Below are 20,580 nucleotides of genomic sequence, written 5' to 3' on the forward strand. Positions count from 1 at the left end.
CAGGTTCGCCATTGTTGTTTCTTTATACCTGAAGGAAGTTGCCATTCCTAAGGAAATTTTAAATAATTATCCCCGCCTTCTATGACGCAAATAGCGCTATGTAGCTTTCAAACATTCCAAAGGGAGGACCATAACTAAGACCTGTTATTGGTTCTTAAAAATAGAAGGCAACAAGAGTTTCATAATATTCAGCACAAAGAAATGACGAGAATAGCTGCTCCCGATGTCCCGCCTTTTAGGCGTGGCTCAAACACGTACAACAGAGGTGTGTTCTACTGCGCATGTCGCGGCGTGCTTGTACTATCAGTAATACCCATTCCTGGCACTTTCTCCAAGTTGACCGAATCTCCACATCCACGAGCTCTGGCGACGCTGCTGTATCGTTCTGTAAAGGTAATACAACTGCCTGTCTTTAGTGTCGTCATCTGTTTTAAAAAAAACAAACAGTAAAGGCATGGGATTTCTACTTAATATATCTGATACTTAAACTTCCAGATACCAAACGTTATTTACTAGTAACTTTGTTTTGATATAACACTACTACCTAAACTGTCATAAAGACCTGTATTTCTATATAGCCAGATATAATACTTCAGTAGAGGAAAGTAATTTATATTTTAAATAATATACTGGTCGAAGACAATTTGTACTGTTTTAAAATGTACGAATTTCAAGAACAAATAACAACAGTATAATAAATCTAAATTTGAAAACATTTCATAAATGTTGAAGTTTAGGTATATAGTATTCTAGGATACGATTATAGAATTATATTAAAAGTATCATATTGTGAAACTATATAATAGTTTTAGGCTCTTTCTCACGCTTGTTGCATTATTTTAATAATCAGTTTTAAAACTATACTGATATAAAACTAACAGTCAATAATAATAATAAAAGTTATTGTTACCTCATGGTACGTATCCTGCGCTTTGAAATAAATAAATTATTGAAAATATTATGAAACTTTGGTTTTCTTTTTGTCAGCAGTTCATTATTTAGCTAAAATTACGAAATGTTAACCAGTATATATAGATATTGTTCAAACTACAAAATTCAAATATTATATCGAAATAAAACAACTAAATATTATTATTTACTTATAAAAAAGATCTCTAAAATTTTTTTTAAACGTGACTTGTTCTAAACGACAGTAAGAAAACGTCATGTTAGAAACAGTTTTCAGCATTTTAAGCCAGTCTTAGCATAACTGTATTACTTTAAAACTGACAGAAACCAAGTGCGTAAGAGAAAACAAAGTCTATTTCTGCGAGATCACCATTGTTCAGGAAAACATAAGGTTTCATATCTTTCACATACGCATTACTTCATATTAGGCCTACCCTATGAACATAACATCAGACTTTATTCATAACTATACAAAGGATAATTATATTTGCCTTGTTTGTAGTTTAATAACCAGTAACCTGGGCAAATTTTATGTGTTTTTACTCACTGTTGATCTAATTATGAAGACTGCACTATGTTATGGTTCTATCTTGCACGAGAAATTCATCTTCTGTATATCAGGGCAGAGGAACGTTTTGACTATCTGAGGTGTTTCTGTCGTATAGTTAGTTATACCTAAGATTAGGAATTTTCTGGAGTAACTGTTATTTCGGTGAAAAGCGTGCGACATGTAGGAACATCGAAACAACCTCATGTGATTTAGAATAAGTGTTATTTATTGTAAGCTTTTAAAATGTTCGAAATGGTAAGCTGCACTTAAAATGCGTTGTTTTTCTTTCCGATGAGTTAAGCATTACGGCATGAATAACAGGACACTTAAGGCTCCGTTTCTGACAATTCTAATTCTATACGTGATAAACTAGTCTTCATATCAGTGTTAATAATCCTGTTATTTGATACGTTATTTCATGTATTACTGTTGATCAATACATTTCTAATTCATGATACACTATTCCATAACAAATTATTGAATGAATGATATTCCATAAAACGTAAGAAGAAAAACTTGGATAAAATGTAAGATAAATTTTCACATCAAATAAAATGTTTTTTTTTATATAATTGTTAGAGTAAAGTTCGCGTTACAATGATTATATTTTATATTTTACCGATACATTACTTCTTGCATTACTGTTTATCATTCTAACTGTATGTTCTATGCTGTTCTATGCGTTACTGTTTTACAGATATTTGGTATCAATATTTATTACCGTAATTGTTACACTACCTTACATATATACTTCACTTTCCTTGTTCTTTTTCTGATAATTATAACCATAACAGTATCAGTTATACAACATGACGAACAGGGCCAACCTCTGTCTACAAAATACGAACATAACTGAGTCATCCCTTTGTGTTTCCTCTGGTTAGCCGGTTTTAGTGTTCGTAATACCTGCAGCACTCGAATCGGTGGAGTACTGGAGTTCTAGTTGAATGTCACGTGCATACTGTTTTGTTTGAACTGTCCTATCCTGTGTGAGATAAAACAATATGTTTGAGATTACCATTGTTGCATGTACGTTTCATAAATCTATTAAAATTGTTTCTTTTTAGAATTTTGTTTCCGAAAAGCAAACACCTTCTAAGGTATTTCGGGGAAACAAAAAATGACCCATACGGAAGTTTAGCGGAAATATCATCCGGAATGTTCAGAAAAACCCTGCTCTTCGCCCAACTCATGATTTGAATTTTAAAAGCTGAGTTTCGTAAGAAAAAAATAAAGGGAGGTATTATATATAAATGCATACACACATACATATGTATACATACATATATATATATATACACATACATACACACATACATATATATATACGTACATATATACATACACATACATATGTATACATACATATATATGTATTATACACATTCACAACTATATGTACAGATAACAGAGGAGAAATGTTGAAATGAAATGAGAGGTTTATTAGATACAATGGGGAATTTGTTTAAGTCAAGATTTATTTCAAATAACAAGCAAAATGCGGTGGAAAACTGAATACAGGTACTGGTGACTGTCACAAAAAGAACGGCTGATGAGGAACGTAGAGTCAGTCAGGGCCAACAGGGGATCTATGGATCCTAAAACAAGAATTTGATGTGGGAGAAACAGAACCCCGAGAAAACCAATTTTCACTCCCCGGACGCCGGATTACCTATCCGGGAAGTGCCTGAGCTATGTACTTGAAACGAAAGTTGAAAATCTTGATGGTTAATATACTATTTATGAGAGAGAAAATAATTAGACTTGTAGGTACACCATGTGTCGGGTGTTACAGCTAAAGTTGTTCTGTTAACTAGCTGTAAATAAGCCAGAGGCAAAATACGTTTATTTCAATTTCGAGGAAAGTTTTTATACAAGTTTTATTATTTTTATTTTTTTACAATTAGCGCACTTTTGTATTTTTCCATCTGAAACGACCTGTCTTGTGACAAGTGTTTCGTAATTGTACTCAGGTGGTGCATCATGACTTAAATTTCAGTGACTTAACCTTACAAGTAGAGTTTATACGACACTATAAAGTTCATTTAAACGAGTCTTATCATAAAATGTGATAAATATAGATGTCACATGCAGTGTGTCAGAATTATAAATAGATAACCAGTAAACTTATAAATATTATTATATTATCGTTGCAGATAATTACATTATAGAGCATCGTTTTCCTAAAGTATAAGACAAAAAACAGATAGCGAATTCGAATTATAAGTCACTCAACGTAGAAGTCCGTCATCTATATTAAATAAAAACAAAATTATTCAGCTTATAAGACTATCAGCTGTGTAAGAAACAAATGGTAGTTTATTCCTGAAAATGCATTAACTGAGCTGACAGGAAAACAATAACGGGTTAAGAAACGAAACAAGAAAAATTAAAATATTGAAGTTGAAGTAAACGGAATCGTAAGTTTCTTTATTTGTGCTGCAAACTCTCTGACAAGTTACCAAATATAATATATTTATACAGCACAGCACTAAAACAGCTGAATGTCTGCGGACTCACACCGCTAAAAACCTGGTTTCGATACCCGTGGTGGGCAGAACACAGATAGCTCATTGTGCAGCTTTGTGCTTTATTTTAAAACAAACAAACATTTACAACCATTTTTGCGAAATAGGAAAACACTCGATCATTTGCTTAAAAAGTGTTGTTAAAGGAAAGACATAGGGTTAAACTATCTGGAAAAATGTTTTTTTACGTATGACAATTTATGTGATGTTTCAATTAAAATGGAAGCGAATTATAATAGATTTTGAATAAGGGTAGTGTATGTGACGTTTAAAGAAGAGACAGTTAGTAACAGAATTTTTATAAATAATATTTTCAGTAATTAATATAAGTTATTTTTCTCACACATAAGGAGAAGACTAAAAGTTAACTTTCTAGCAGCGAATTAATTGCTAAACCAGTTGTGGTTACTTGAGAGTAATCTGTCATTTCGTAGACCATGAACTCAACCGAATGTAACTAGTTCTGTAACTCATTTGCTTTTGGAAATTATGTCTAAGACTTTAGATTCTCAAGCAGTTCAAATCATGGAGATTCAACTTAAAAGTTGTGTTTTTCCTTTTTACTTGTATTTTACGAACTATATTAATCGTGAATTAACATTGTGCAAAACATTACTCATTACAAGGTAACGATAACTGAATATTAAAACTAATATTACAATTAGGTAATTAAACTAAGCCAAGTAAGTTATCCGAACATATTTCCGAGAAATAAATATTCATAAATTCCTTAGTATTCGATAGATATGCTAATTTCACACATGTTAAATGTGGGCGTTATTCTATAAAAAGTAAGAAGAACAGATGTGTTAGCATGAAGTATAATTTCACACACGTTATCCTCTTATTAGGTGAAATTGTTTAAGATGTTTCACTTATTTGTATTGTATGTATTGAATACAGAGAACGGACTCTTTCTGACTTCACGGGACGAAAACTGCTCGTGACACGTGAGAGACAGAAATATTATGGCTGTTCCATATTACAATCCAAGGGTCGTGGGTTCGAATCCCGGACGCACCAAACATGTTCGCCCTTTCAGCCGTGAGGGCGTTATAATATTTCGATCAATCCCATTATTAGTTGGTAAAAAAGTAGCCCAAGAGTTGGCGGTGGGTGGTGATGACTAGCTGCCTTCCCCCTAGTCTTATACTGCTAAATTAGGGATGGCTAGCGCAGATATCCCTTGAGTAAATTTGCGCGAAATTCCAAAAATAAAACATGTTCCATATTAACGTTTATCAAGTTATTTGTAATATCTATATAAAATTACTTTTCAATATCATAAACCAAGTCCACACTTTCTCGTTACAAATAAGTATTATAATCTGTACACTGAATTAATGTTATCTTTTGAAGTAAAAAGATACTAGGGCTAAAGAAGTGTTTTGTAACCTGGGAAAAATGCAATATTTTTGGCATATTTGTATGCACGTTCTACGTTAAAAACAGACTTCAATAAAGGTACCTTAATTTATAACAGTAATACTCAAAATTATATTAATTAAACTCTAGTCTCAACGTAATTTAACTCAAGTTTGAACCTGAATTCAAATATTATTAGTTTTTGGTATTTTTCTTGTTATGATAAGAATTATGTAATATCTCTGAGAACATTAATTGTTTGTTTGAGGGCTATCTGCGCTAGCCATCCCTAATTGAAAAGTGTAGGTAAGACTAGAGGAAATGCAGCTATTCACCACCACCAACTCTTGGTCTACTTTTTTACCAACGAAGAGTGGGGTTGGTCATCACCTTACAATTAATGAAACAAATCATTGTCGGTATATTTGAGGATGAAATTCTTTTAGATCTTTGGAACTTAAGCCTTACACGATAATACGGATGATCGTCCTTCAATAATTGTCATACTGATCCTTATTGTGGAAATGTAAAGATATAAAGATTCATGTTGTAAGTAAGTAACGGCCAAAAGTCTTTCATATAAAGAGACACATATGTTTATCACATCTCTTTTTAAGTTGGGTTGCTATATTTTCTATTTTGACCCATGACAGAGTATTATAGACTTCTGAGACCATGCGAGTGCACAAATCTGTTTCAATCACCATTCTCTGCTAATTCTCTAGTTTTCTGCTCATTGGACTATTATGCATTCTGGAAATTGCTCCTTGAAATCACTGCAGAAGAGATGTGAATATCTAGTCTTGAGTTTTTATGAGAAATCACATGGAAGTTAATAAACCTATAAGGCTAAAAAGACTCCTCCATAATTTACTGCAGAAAGATAAAATTTGAAAAGCTCCCAATCTACATCCATGTCTCTGTATAGTTGATTATGACTGTTTTTGTTCAATGGATAACATTAAGACTGATTATTCTAAATCAATCCGTTTTTGTGTCCATATAGGAAACATTTTTATAAACTGCTCAGACTTTATCTGTATTTCTGTTAGTGCAAAAAACAGAATTTTTGTGAGGTATATCTTCATAGACCCATTCTACTCCTTATATCAAAACCCATTAGAACCATTGGTATTTTAACCTCTTTAGAGAGCTTGAACATCTTTTCTGCTCTGTAATTTATATTAAATATATTCATAATGCAAACTTTGATTATCTCACTCTATGGTTTTGCTGAAGCAAAATTAGGGGCAGATATGTTAAGTATTTCCCACTTATCATCTTAAATATTATCACTGATTTGTTTTTGTTCCTAAAACACACATTTACTGTGATCAAGTTATAAATTTCCCGTGATTCTTTCTGTTCTCTTTGTTATAATTAGGAAAACAGACACAAGTTAGGGATGATTTATTTTTATTTTCAATAAGAATGGCGGGAATGAACGCCGTCAACCTTCGTGATACCTCGGCGGATGGAGAAAGTTTAATGGTCAGCCTTAACTTCTTTGTAACCAAACTTAAGCCGTATACTTTACAATGACATTCTATTAGCGACTTATCAATCACATGCAACACTTTAGGTAAAACTTTGAGATACATTTTTTAAAAATTCCCAAACATGGTGAACCTTTTATTCCAGAACTCGTTTTCGGTTTGAAATAAGTCCTCAATAGATATCCCATTTTGCTGCTCTTCAATGACTTTTAAAGGATGAAGCTCAGCTTCGATGAAGCAGAGGGTAGAGACAAAATTAACTGTGGTTTATTTTCACTCCCAGCATTTCTTTTCTGATCAGTTCTAAGTCTTGTGGAGCAAAACATGAAAGACTGAAATGGTCATGTGTACACCATTGTTTTTGATGTATTTATAAACTGATACAAATCATCACCAGCATTACTCATGAAAAGTGAACGGTCACTTGCAAGAGATGTTATTTATTTATTAATGGTCCAGAAAAGATTTATAAAAAATATACGCATTTCAGTTTTAAGAATAATGACTTGGTTATTTTCTGTGGTTAGCATTTACAATATCATATACTAGCATAATGAGGCATTTAGAGCACAGTCATAATAATAATGGGAGTTGATAGTATTTGACGTACAGTTACCGAGGTTTTGTTAAGCCTACTGATTGACATTCGAATAAGTTTTTTTAATCTTTTCCCGCTGGTACAGCAGTAAGTCTTCAGATTTACAACGCTAAAATCAGGAGTTCGATTCCTCTCGATGGACTCAGCAGATAGCCCAATGTGGCTTTGCTATAATAAAACACACACTTAAATTAATGACGGAAGTTCTATTATCATGAATAAAGTTTGTTGGAAATAGTTTAGTGTGTTAATTTTTTGTATGTCATTATTGCTACCAACACATCAATGTTTCAGTGGTCAGAAAGTTATTCGTAAGGTTAATCTCTAAAATTAGCCATTCAGTAAGACTTACATTGGTTCTTATGTTGAATATTCTTATCTAACATTGATAGTGCAAATGCGACCTGCAAACACTTTGTAAAATTTAGCACTGCATTCTGGTATACATCCAAGTCTTATCCTTCGACAATCTGACCGAAAAAAACATTCCGTTTCAAAGATACTTATTTGAAGACACTACATTATAATAACAAATTAAAAAAAACCACTAATAATGAATAAATCACTGAGACATTTATAAAATGATGCAAGGGAAGTTTGAAATCTGAACCAATATATTATCTTCCTTTCTCAGATACAAATCCTGATTCGTGTTTGTTAAGAAAGACAGTTGCAAAAAATATACTTCGTGAGGTATTATACAAGGCACACTACCAGAAGATTGTATACAGTTAGTACATGGCCTTTTTTGTTATAACAATTGCTTGTTTAATATAAATACGTTCAACGAATTACCGTTAGGTGAACATAAAATGTTAAAAAATATATTAATTCTGGAGTACAGCATGTTAATAAATACACTGAAATAATACTTGCTTTGATTTAGTTAACTGTTTTTGTGACTAAATATGGGCTTAGTTTCTTGTATGTATGTATATATAAGTTTTTTACACACAGATTTTTATTCTGCTCAATGATGTTGGGCCATTTAGAAGTCACGTGTGCTTTAAATTATGACATAAAAGACGCCAATCTGTAAATGACTCATGTTATTGAGTTTATTTCCATCACATTAGGATCCTTCTAAAATACACCAGAAAGAGTTGCAGACATGTTCAACGAATGTGTCCAACACATTTTCTTTTATTTGTTCCCGAGATATTTTAAGAAAGTGTTGAAACATATTTATAAATTTATACTTTATATGAAGCGTTGTTGAAACTGGACAGTACTAAAAAAATTGCTATTATAGATATAGTGGTATTTTAGTGTTAATGTTTCAAATTTTGTTTGTTGAACCACTAAAAAACAACAAACGAAATATAAATTTTCTTCTAAGAACTTCAAAATTGTATGTTATTATTATAACGAGATTTATGTATATGTATATATATTATACATAAGGAAATGATAAGATCTCTAGAGATGGACTGTTTGTTATTTTAACACATTGTGTTTTTCTCATATCATAATTCATAAGGGTAAGTAAGTTTCTGGCTTTTCAAAATTTTTATAGTGTACGTAATACTTACCAGACTATACGTGTATCCCCTATTTTTAACCTAATACCTATATTTAATTTTATCCGTTATATTTTTGAATTCGTGGTGACTGCATGAATTTCACGTGGTTCCTTTTATCAATTGGATATTAAAATACATCGATAAAACTCTTAAGTAAGGAAAGGTATATGAGAGTTAAACGTTTAGGAAAATAGAGTTATTTGAAATATATTAGTTTACTCTCTAATATGTTTAATTTCGATGTATATATTTGTATGTCATGTACATTAACTTACTGCAGATCGGAATATTTTCACTTCTTGTCATCTTAAATTCCTGTTTTTCTCTTCTGTAGTTTCTGCCGCTTCTTTTATAACTTTCTTTTTTGTTATACTTTTAGAGATTGTAACCTAACGGGCAGTATAAAATATCTTTCTTTTTTTTTTCTGTCTGAAGGGCTATACCTCTGAGGCGGCAGATTACAGACGAGAAGGAGGGGAGGAAGGTGCAGAAGAACAGCCTGTCTAGCCAATAATATCAAATAATTACGAAATCCAGAGGACAGGGCGTTGCACATATTAGTGTACGATTAATCTCTGCATCTTATATTTATTTAAAACAGCGTTATGTTATCGTAGAGTGATATAATGAGAAAATATGATCAGCAACTGAATTTCAACTACTAAGACAGGTGGCAAAATGACAGTGATTCCAATTATAAACCAGGACACTTCCCAGATATGGAAGAAACTCAACGACAAACTAGATGAGCCCAAAAGTCAACGAAGATTAATTCTGGTTATTGTTTGTGTGGCTCTCCTGTTGGATAACATGTTATACATGGTTATAGTTCCCATCATTCCTGACTATTTACGACAAATCGGAGCTTGGGATACTCACCGAGAAGGTGGTACGTACAGCACCGAATACAGGAATGTTACAACTAACGGCACCCTAACTAATGTTACAATTCGGCACTTTAGTGGGTGGAAGACTGTATACGAGGGTGAAGACTCCGCTGTTGGCATCCTCTTTGCATCTAAAGCAATAATACAATTATTCATTAATCCTTTCTCTGGAGCTCTGATAGATCGGATTGGCTATGACATTCCTATGATGATAGGTTTGACAATAATGTTTTTTTCTACTGCAGTTTTTGCCTGTGGTCAGAACTATGGCATACTTTTCTTCGCTCGGAGTTTACAGGGAGTAGGATCCGCATTTGCAGATACTGGTGGTCTGGCCATGATTGCTGACCGCTTTACTGAAGAAGCAGAACGTAGCAAGGCTCTAGGAATCGCTTTGGCTTTCATTTCCTTTGGTTGTTTAGTGGCCCCTCCGTTTGGTGGGTTACTTTATGAATTTGCTGGGAAAAAAGTACCTTTCATTGTCTTGTCACTTGTCTGTCTTGTGGATGGGATACTTCTACTCTTTGTAATGAGACCTGTTAAACAAGCAATGAAAAGCGATGGTACCGAACGACCTAAAGGTACTCCAATCTGGAGACTTTTCATTGATCCTTACATAGCAATAGCAGCAGGAGCGCTCATGATGTCTAACGTATCATTAGCTTTTCTGGAACCGACTATATCCATATGGATGGAAGACAACATGAATGTAGAGGAGTGGCAGATGGGATTGATTTGGCTTCCCGCTTTCTTTCCGCATGTAATAGGTGTGTACTTGACAGTACGGTTGGCCAAATCTTATCTTCGTTACCAATGGTTATTGGCAGCAGTCGGACTTGCTCTTGAAGGACTTTGTAGTCTCATGGTTCCATTTGCTTCGTCATTTTGGATTTTAATAATTCCAATATCGGGAATTTGCTTTGGCATAGCTATGGTAGACACTTCTCTTCTTCCTACGTTAGGTTACTTGGTTGACGTACGATACGTTTCTGTGTATGGATCAATTTATGCTATTGCAGACATATCGTATTCTTTAGCCTATGCTATTGGTCCTATAATTGCAGGTGGTATTGTGCAGACCATTGGTTTTCTTGCACTGAATATCTTTATTGCTCTTTCGAATTTGTTATACGCTCCATTACTGGCTGCTCTTCGTTATATTTACGATTATAAACCATTCGAGAATGAGGCGAACATTTTGATGTCAGACCCACCACCAAAGCAGTATCAGATGTACATGCTACAAGATGGAGTAAATAGCTCAAAGCCTACCGATTTAGGAATCAATAACACAAATCATGTTTCTCATGATCAAGCTCAGCAGCAGACAGAATTCATGGAGACCTCAGGCCTTTCCAGTACTAACCCCTTTCGCCAAACTAGCTTTACACAATCAGGAGAAAGTGGCCAGAGGACGGTGACCAAGAAACACGTCCGTAGTCGAGGTTATCGATCGGTAGATATGGAGAGAATTATTACCAGTTCGGAAGATGAAATAGAGTGAAGCCATATTGCAAAACAGGATTCACTTCAAATGCAATAATATTATTAGGCTAAGAGTATGTTATTATCCATGTACAAAATATGTGTACAAAACACCTGTAAAACATTCTTAGGTATAAATGTAATTTTCTAGCTTTTAAAGTATAAAATAAAAGCAAGAAACAAACATTAATTTATTGTAGGTTAATTCTTGAATACTTTTTCAGTGCTGTTGCGAAATATAGCTTCCTGTTTTTGTACTGTTGATTAGACATATTCGTTAAAATACTCCTTCTCACTGAAAAACTGAACTGTTTTGAAAAAAAAAAGTTTTATTCCAAATTTGTTGTGCGTTTTTATTTATCTTCAGTTTGTATCTATATGTAAATTTGAACAGCAGCTAAGTCGATGGTATTATAATAAACAATATAGAAACGTATCTGAAAGAAGTTTATTGGAAATTTACAACCATTGTCATTATTGGAACACAATACAGTAGATACAAGTCACCGATACAAACGTTCTCATTTCGAATCATTCTTCAGATAGTGATAGCTATGGATATTGTATGTAAATGCTGCTAAAATTCTATTATGTTAACTATATATGTAAAGCAACTTGATGTTATACAGCTAAAGATGTTAACTTTAGGATTCATTTAGTAAGCACGCTGATATTTGTTAAAACTCAATGTTCCACATTCACAGTTGCTTTTCCAGACATAAACTGTTGTACATATATAGGTGCATGGCCACTGTTATGGCTCCCATGCACATCGCTTGATGTGTGGAATACCTGTTCCTTCTAACAGTGCTGAATATAAAAGATGTGTCTGTTGAAGAACAGGTTTCTAGATATGTATTCCTATGTTTTAGGAAAATGCGTCAAATACTCATAGTTAATAAAATATATTAACATTAAAACTTCTAGAGTGATAATTTAGGCATGGGTTTCAGTACAAAAACGGTGATTTCGTTTTATGTTATCACTTTGAAATTTCTTACATGCTTTATGCCCGTGTAATGGATCTATCCATCATTCATGTGATTGTTTATAATTTTAATCTGTTCGTACTTTAGTCGCCTGTTCTTTGTTCTTATTCCAATACAAATATTTATTTAACCCTAATTATAAAAGAAAGTAAGGAAAGCTACAATTGAGGAGAACTGTAATATCACATTTGTATATTTCTCAAGGTGCTGATATGTTGTTAATAATTTTAAGGATGTTAAACGTCTTTGGAGTTATAATTTAGTATAGGTAGGATGCGAATAATACATAGTTATATAAAACTTGTTTTACGTTTTATGGACGTAGAAAATTGATGTAGTAAAATATGTGTAGTTGCACAGAAATTGTTTTTGTGTCTTTTTATCACAATTTATAAATTGACTCTTGTGAACAAGTTATATATGGAACTCTGTGTAAAAACCTGAGAACCTAGGTGGTCATAGAATGAAACATGAAAGTAGTAAATAGCAAAACCTTCCTTAAATGCTTTACATCACATTATGAAAACATACAACTTATGAGTTGATGTTTGTTAACATCTACAACTTAGAACTAAATAATTTAGTTAATTTACGGTTCAAGCCACTGTCGTATGGCAAACAACGTTTCAATACATATAATGGTTAAAAAAAACGGTTTAGAGAATGTTACAGTGAGTAATAAGTTACAAAACCACAGTCTACGACTACACAATTTATTGTATTAGCGTAGCGATATCGTGTTATATGTATGTTACAACAGTACCATTACAAATGTATTTTATCATATTATGTAACATCATTTACCGTTTAAAGTCAATTAAGTGCCTATTTTAACAAGACAATTAAGTGCTTATTTTAACAAGGTTTCCTTCTTAGTACTAGAAGTAAGAAGCTTCACCTTTAAACACAGAATCTTTACATAAATATTTTAAAATATGACATCGGTAATAACACGGTTGGCTTACAGAATAGAAACAAACTGGAATTAAACTTAAAACTGGGGATTCACTAAGTTGAAATTCTTACTCTGAATGACATTTTCACGCACGATACAAATCAAGTATATCTTCATACTTGTCAGGTTCTAGGTTAAAAATAGCCTAGATATAAGTATGCACTTTTCTTGTATGGTGGTTTAATATGAACTCGACCGAATTCTTAAATATCGTAGTAATAATACTATCAGATAACTTTAAGAAATGTTGGAGTGGCTAATTATGAACTATCATACTTTAAAAAATATATATTAAATACCATTGTCTATGTAGAATGTTGAAACTCTTTACGCTAAACTGTTTGTTTAAGGTAGGTGTGGAGACCATATTTAAATTTCTGTACCACACATGAACTTCAAATAAATCGGTCGTTAACGTTTCTCACTCGATTGGATATATCTTAAATATTATATACTTATTTGCAAAAATGTGGATATTAGCCATTCGTCTTATACGCTATCAAACTGATATACAATAGGAAATTATGCTTACACTACTTAACCAAAAATAACAATGTATTACGTATATTTTGTCTTATGTACGAGGCTTAAGTGGTCTAGTATTAGACACTGATATTATATCGACCATATCTGCGTTAATTCTATATAACAACGTGAACTGATCTGAGATGTCTGGCTGAAATTATTTTGTGTATTACGAAACTGGCATTGTACCAATTATCTATAAGTTGATTGAATATAACTACCTAAATTAAGTTTAGTATAAGGCTTAAGTTATTTTGTCCTCAAGACATTGACCTTAAACTGTTTATATCGATGTTGATTCAATAGCACTACCTGATTTGTTTTAGCACCAGACTGAAATGGTCATATGTACTGGATACCGATGCTATACCAACTGTATCATTGTTTATTCTATATAGCTACTTGAATTGGTTTAACTAGCAGTCTTGCGTAGCCTTATTTACTAGTACTGTAAGTGCCGTTGTACCACCTATATGTATATTTATTCTATATAATTAACTGATTATTAGTACCACACATTGACATTCTACCGATTGTATCTATATTGGTTCTTGAAAACAATTTAAGATTATCTTATGTGCCAATTGGTTCTATATAAGCACCTAAAATTGATCTTAGTACCACACTTAAGTGGCCTTATGTAGTAGACATCGAAGTCATACAAACAAAATCTAAATTCATTCTGTATAACTATTGAAATGATTTTTATATCAGCTTTACGTGGGCACTAGAAACTAACTTTATAACAACTATATCTATCCTGATACTGTAGAGACATCTGAACATATGTTGTTATCGGTCTTAAGCGGTCTTATGTATTAGATATTGATATTATAGTGTATGCATCAGTACTGAATTTTTATGAGTACTTGTATCGTTCTGACTACCAGACTTAAGTTACGTTATGTATTATACACTAACATTGTAGTGAATGTATCACTGTTGAATTCATAAAAGTACTTGTATCGTTCTGACTACCAGACTTAAGTTACGTTATGTATTATACACTAACATTATAGTGAATGTATCACTGTTGAATTTATAAAAGTACTTGAATCTTTCTAACTACCAGACTTAAGTTACGTTATGTATTATACACTAACATTGTAGTGAATGTATCACTGTTGAATTTATAAAAGTACTTGTATCGTTCTGACTACCAGACTTAAGTTACGTTATGTATTATACACTAACATTATAGTGAATGTATCACTGTTGAATTTATAAAAGTACTTGTATCGTTCTGACTACCAGACTTAAGTTACGTTATGTATTATACACTAACATTATGGTGAATGTATCACTGTTGAATTTATAAAAGTACTTGAATCTTTCTAACTACCAGACTTAAGTTACGTTATGTATTATACACTAACATTATAGTGAATGTATCACTGTTGAATTTATAAAAGTACTTGAATCGTTCTAACTACCGGACTTATGTGTTAGGCATTGGCGTTTTACCAGTTATATCTATGATGACTCTGTATAACTAACTCAAATGATATTAGGTGCCTAATTTAGACTTTTTTGTGTACTAGGAATTGACATTATTCGAACTATAACTATTTTGAGTCGATATAATTGATCGAATTAATATTAAGTATTTGATTTATGTGTTTTATGTACGGTATTCCAAACATATACTTTAATATTATCAAGTGTGAAATACACAAAACACTGATGTTAGTCCGACTATATCCATATTTATTACATATCTAACTACCGGAATTGATATTAATATGAAATTTAAGTGGTTTTATTTACTATACACTAAAGTTATATCAACTATATGTGTTGACTTTATAACCAACTGAATTCATCTTAGGAGCCCGATTTAAATGAATTTATGTCGAGGAACGGACGTCAGAACAACTATATAACTAATTCAATATAACCATATCAGTTGATCTTAAGTAGCAAGCTTAAGTGGTTTTATGTATTATCCACTTACGTTATTCCGACTATATTTATGTTCATTCTGTATAACGAACTGGTGTTAGTGACACGTTTTATAGACTTTATCCATGTTGATTCTATATAACGAACTGGTGTTAGTGATACCTTTTATAGACTTTATCCATGTTGATTCTATATAACGAACTGGTGTTAGTGATACCTTTTATAGACTTTATCCATGTTGATTCTATATAACGAACTGTTGTTAGTGACACGTTTTATAGACTTTATCCATGTTGATTCTATATAACGAACTGGTGTTAGTGATACCTTTTATAGACTTTATCCGTGTTGATTCTATACAACGAACTGTTGTTAGTGACACGTTTTATAGACTTTATCCGTGTTGATTCTATATAACGAACTGGTGTTAGTGACCCGTTTTATAGACTTTATCCGTGTTGATTCTATATAACGAACTGGTGTTAGTGACCCGTTTTATAGACTTTATCCGTGTTGATTCTATATAACTACCTAAACTGTTCTTAGTGTCAAGCTTAAGTGATATTATATGCTAAATATTAACGTTATTTTAGCCCTATATATATATATATATGTGTGTGTTGCTTCTATATAGCTACATGAACTCATCTAAGTACTCAGTTTGAACGGTCTTAATCACAATACATATTGACATCACTCCAATCACAATACATATTGACATCACTCCAATCACAATACATATTGACATCACTCCAATCACTATACATATTGACATCACTCCAATCACAATACATATTGACATCACTCCAATCACAATACATATTGACATCACTCCAATCACAATACATATTGACATCACTCCAATCACTATACATATTGACATCACTCCAATCACATATTGACATCACTCCAATACATATTGACATCACTCCAATCACTATACATATTGACATCACTCCAATCACAATACATATTGACATCACTCCAATCACAATACATATTGACATCACTCTAATCACATATATGTTGATTCTGTAGAAGATCCTATTTTGATCGTATTACTAGATTTAAATGTATCTGTTTTGAGATAAATACATTTTCGTCTACATACAATTTATATACGTGTATAAATTATAACTATATCACCCAGTAATGTTTATACTGCTAATTATTCCACAGCGAGTGTTCATACGGGAAATATTTTTGAAATGTTACAGTTCAGTAAAAATATTTTGTACTATATACCATTATTGTCCAAATGATTGCATTAGATTTAACCTCTGAGATAAAAGATCTAGCATGACCAGTGGTTAGTGACCCGGACTATAAATCAGTTGTTAGTGACCCGAACTATAAATCAGTGGTTAGTGACTCGGACTATAAACCAATGGTTAGTGAATCGGACTATAAATCAGTGGTTAGTGACTCGGACTATAAATCAGTGGTTAGTGACTCGGACTATAAACCAATGCTAAGTGAATCGGACTATAAATCAGTGGTTAGTTACACGGACTATAAACAATTGGTTAGTGACCCGGACTGAAAACCAACGGTTCGTGTGCTCGCTGCCCGTCATCACAAGAACTCGACGTCCAATAAGATTGACGTTCAAATTCAACTAGTTGTTCAAACAAAAACAACCAAAAATTTAATGCTGTGTGTGTTTGTCTAGCTGTCTTTTTTCTAAACTATGAGTTCAAAAGTGCATACGGCTGTTTGTGTATTTTTGCGGGAAAATGCTGAAATAAATAGAATTGTGAAAAGGCGTTAGAAAGAAAACACATATGATGGGGCACCTACTAAATACTGATGTACAAAATACTACCGCTATAGAACTAAATTATTATCTACTATATTACATAAATTGAGCTGATATAGCAGTCAGTAATATTTAACTTTACATAAACGGGTCTAGTGCGTCAAAATCTAGCGAGAAAATATAACAGATAGAGATATTCAGATGCACGAGATGAACTGTTGTATTCAAAATATTTTTACATCTGGATCTGGTTATTATAAAACATATCCTGAGTTTACTTACTAGATTTTTGTTTCAAAATATTTTTACACCTGGACCTGGTTATTATAAAAGATATACTGTGTTCACTTATTATATTTTTGTACCAAAATATTTTTACATCTTGATCTGGTTGTAATAAAACATATACTGAATTTACTTACTAGATTTTTGTATCAAAATATTTTTACATCTGGATCTCGTTATTATAAAACATATACTAAGTTTATTATACTTAGGTCATTTTCAGGTTAACAAAGACCGGCAACAGTCAGTTACAACATCTCTCTTCGTTACCCTGAAGATGACCTAAGAAGGTCGAAATGATGTTCTCTGCTTTATTTTGGTAAAAGTGTTAATACCCATATCAGCCGTCCTGATATCCATCATTAGATTTTTTTAACCTTATGCACTGAAATGATTCACATATACTAATTCATAGGGAATATGAATCCGGTCGCATCCCGGTCGCGCCAAACATGCACGCCCTTTCAGCCGTGGAGGCGTTATAATGTGACGGTCAATCCCACTATTCGTTGGTAAAAGAGTCGCCCAAGAGTTGGCGGTGAGAGGTGATGACTAGCTGCCTTCCCTCTAGTCTTACACTGCTATATTATGGACGGCTAGCACAGATAGCCCTCGAGTAGCTTTGTGTGAAAGTCAAAAACAAACAATCCCCACATTTTAGCTTTGCAAATTCTCAAAGTGAGCGCCCTAAAACCACTCCAATTCACATCTAAGACAAGGTACTAAAATATCTCGTTCGTTTCTCACTCCTGTCATATGAACAGTACGTGTTTCGCTCCTATGATATTTATTGACTAATTAATAAGTAGGTGAGAAAAATGAAGCAAGTAGTTTTTCAATGATATAAAGAGCAGGGTTAATAAACATAGAAACTGAATTAAACTACTTATATTTTGTACTATTCATATGATCTGAATAATAGGTTTCAAGTTTAAGTTTGAATGTATATGGTGACAAAATTTTCTATGTAGCTCCAATATTATATATATATTTTTAACTTCTATATTTTGAAAACAAAAACTATTCAGTTATAGTTTATACATTTGATTTTACACAAGTACTGATATATTAACACAAAACAGTGTTGGTATTGTGTCAATGTTGCTTTTAACAGCTTGAAAAAAAAAAGTTCTCGTACATGCCAATAAAAGATTCCTTTGGAAACTTATTTATCTAATTCGTGATAGCAAACAATAAACATGTCATAATCCTACAATTTTCGTAATGAGAGTCACGGTTACATCTGTCTATCTAATCACAGTGTGTCGAGTCATTGGTATCAACTGGTGCATAGCGACCTTCGAGGTCTAATCGCTACTTTTAACACGGTGTTAAGACAGCCATCAAATGTTCTTATGTGGTTATTGCTCGAGATATCATCCAATGTATCATAATGTGTTCCTGATCTCAACACTGTTAGTTAATATATCATTTGATATTCCTTCAATTACGTTGTCGTCCACTTCGGTGCATGTATGTGAGATGAACTAAGAGAGATTTGCCAAACGATATATGTTCGTGATATTCTGCGGACAACTCATAGACCTACGGTAAGCTATGTACTTCGGTATCTATAGTTCTTATCAACAACAGGTACCTATACTCGTATAACAATACGAAACCTTCAACTCACCATTAAAAACTTAACCCGTGCGGTTTACAATAACAAGACAGTATTAAGTTTGTTGAGACATAACATTAGATCAATCAAACATTCTATCAACACTGGTGAACATTAACTTTTTTGAAAATTTAAGATTAATTTTATTATATTATTAGAATATTATTTATGACTGGTACATAAAATATTTATCTTGTCCCACTTACGAATCGTCAATATAAGAAAAACGAATATGTCATCGACCCGTTCAGTGTTACTAGAAATGAAAACAGGTAAGACATAAGGACTTTAGTTTTAAAATGAAATATCTAAGAATAATTGGACATTAATACTATATTGATTTATTAGTTTCCATAGAAGTGTACATATAAAATATTAAAATCAATTAGATAATGTGAGTTGTATTTTGCACATTTTCTTAACAAGAATATTATTGTACCAATTTTTAAAATACGTAATAAAGGTTGACAAGTATTACGTAGCTAGGTTTGATTAAGTCTGAGGTTTATTGCAAAGCTGCAGAAAAGACTTTCTGACGTAGCCATCCTTATTTTTGAACTGATAGACTAAGGAAAAAGTAGCTAGTTAACAGCACCCACGACCATGTCAAAGGCTATTACTATGTGACCAAATAATGAGATTTGCTGTCACTCTTATAACGCACCTATAATCCGAAAGTGTATTTTTCCGGTAACGGGCTGCAGACTTAACACCCTCAGGCATGAAAAACTAATCCGAAAGTGTATTTTTCCGGTAATGGGCTGCAGACTTAACACCCTCAGGCATGAAAAACTAATCTTCACACCACATTCTTCATATACTTATAACACCACCGCACCATTCTCACTACGTATACTTCACTAGTAATGATGCTGCTTATAAAACTTTGGAACATCATTTTCTCAACAAAGAAACTAATTAACTGAACGTATTGTTTTTAAGATCTACGTAGTATTGATTTGTTATTGAAGCAAAATATTCACGAATCGTGAATTGCGGAAATATAATAGAAAGCCACACAAAGCTACTCGAGGGCTATCTGCGCCAGCCGTCCCTAATTTAGCAGTGTAAGACTAGAGGGAAGGCAGCTAGTCATCACCACCCACCGCCATCTCTTGGGCTGCTCTTTTACCAACGAATAGTGGGATTGACCGTAACATTATAACGCCCTCACGGCTGAAAGGGCGAACATGTTTGGTGTGA

At 32.8% G+C, this 20,580-nt stretch overlaps 2 protein-coding genes across 2 annotated transcripts in view; both read left to right on the forward strand.

Annotated features, from left to right (window-relative positions):
• The first annotated feature begins 300 nt into the window (after nucleotides 1-300).
• The window catches only part of LOC143252102 (choline O-acetyltransferase-like), a 278,304-nt gene continuing 258,024 nt past the window's right edge, over nucleotides 301-20,580 (forward strand). The window contains 1 exon segment of the mRNA XM_076503733.1: nucleotides 301-393. The gene's annotated coding sequence lies outside the window, so the exon portion shown is untranslated.
• Nucleotides 9,648-11,360, forward strand: LOC143251560 (vesicular acetylcholine transporter-like). Its single transcript, XM_076502832.1, has one exon. It carries the CDS (start codon nucleotides 9,648-9,650, stop codon nucleotides 11,358-11,360), a length of 1,713 nt encoding a protein of 570 aa, XP_076358947.1.

The sequence above is a fragment of the Tachypleus tridentatus genome, chromosome 6 (genome assembly GCF_004210375.1).
Source record: "Tachypleus tridentatus isolate NWPU-2018 chromosome 6, ASM421037v1, whole genome shotgun sequence".
NCBI lineage: Eukaryota > Metazoa > Arthropoda > Merostomata > Xiphosura > Limulidae > Tachypleus > Tachypleus tridentatus.

Excerpts from the sequence above, each read along its gene's own strand:
- LOC143251560 (XM_076502832.1), top strand. The coding sequence starts at position 9,648 with ATGACAGTGATTCCAATTATAAACCAGGACACTTCCCAGATATGGAAG.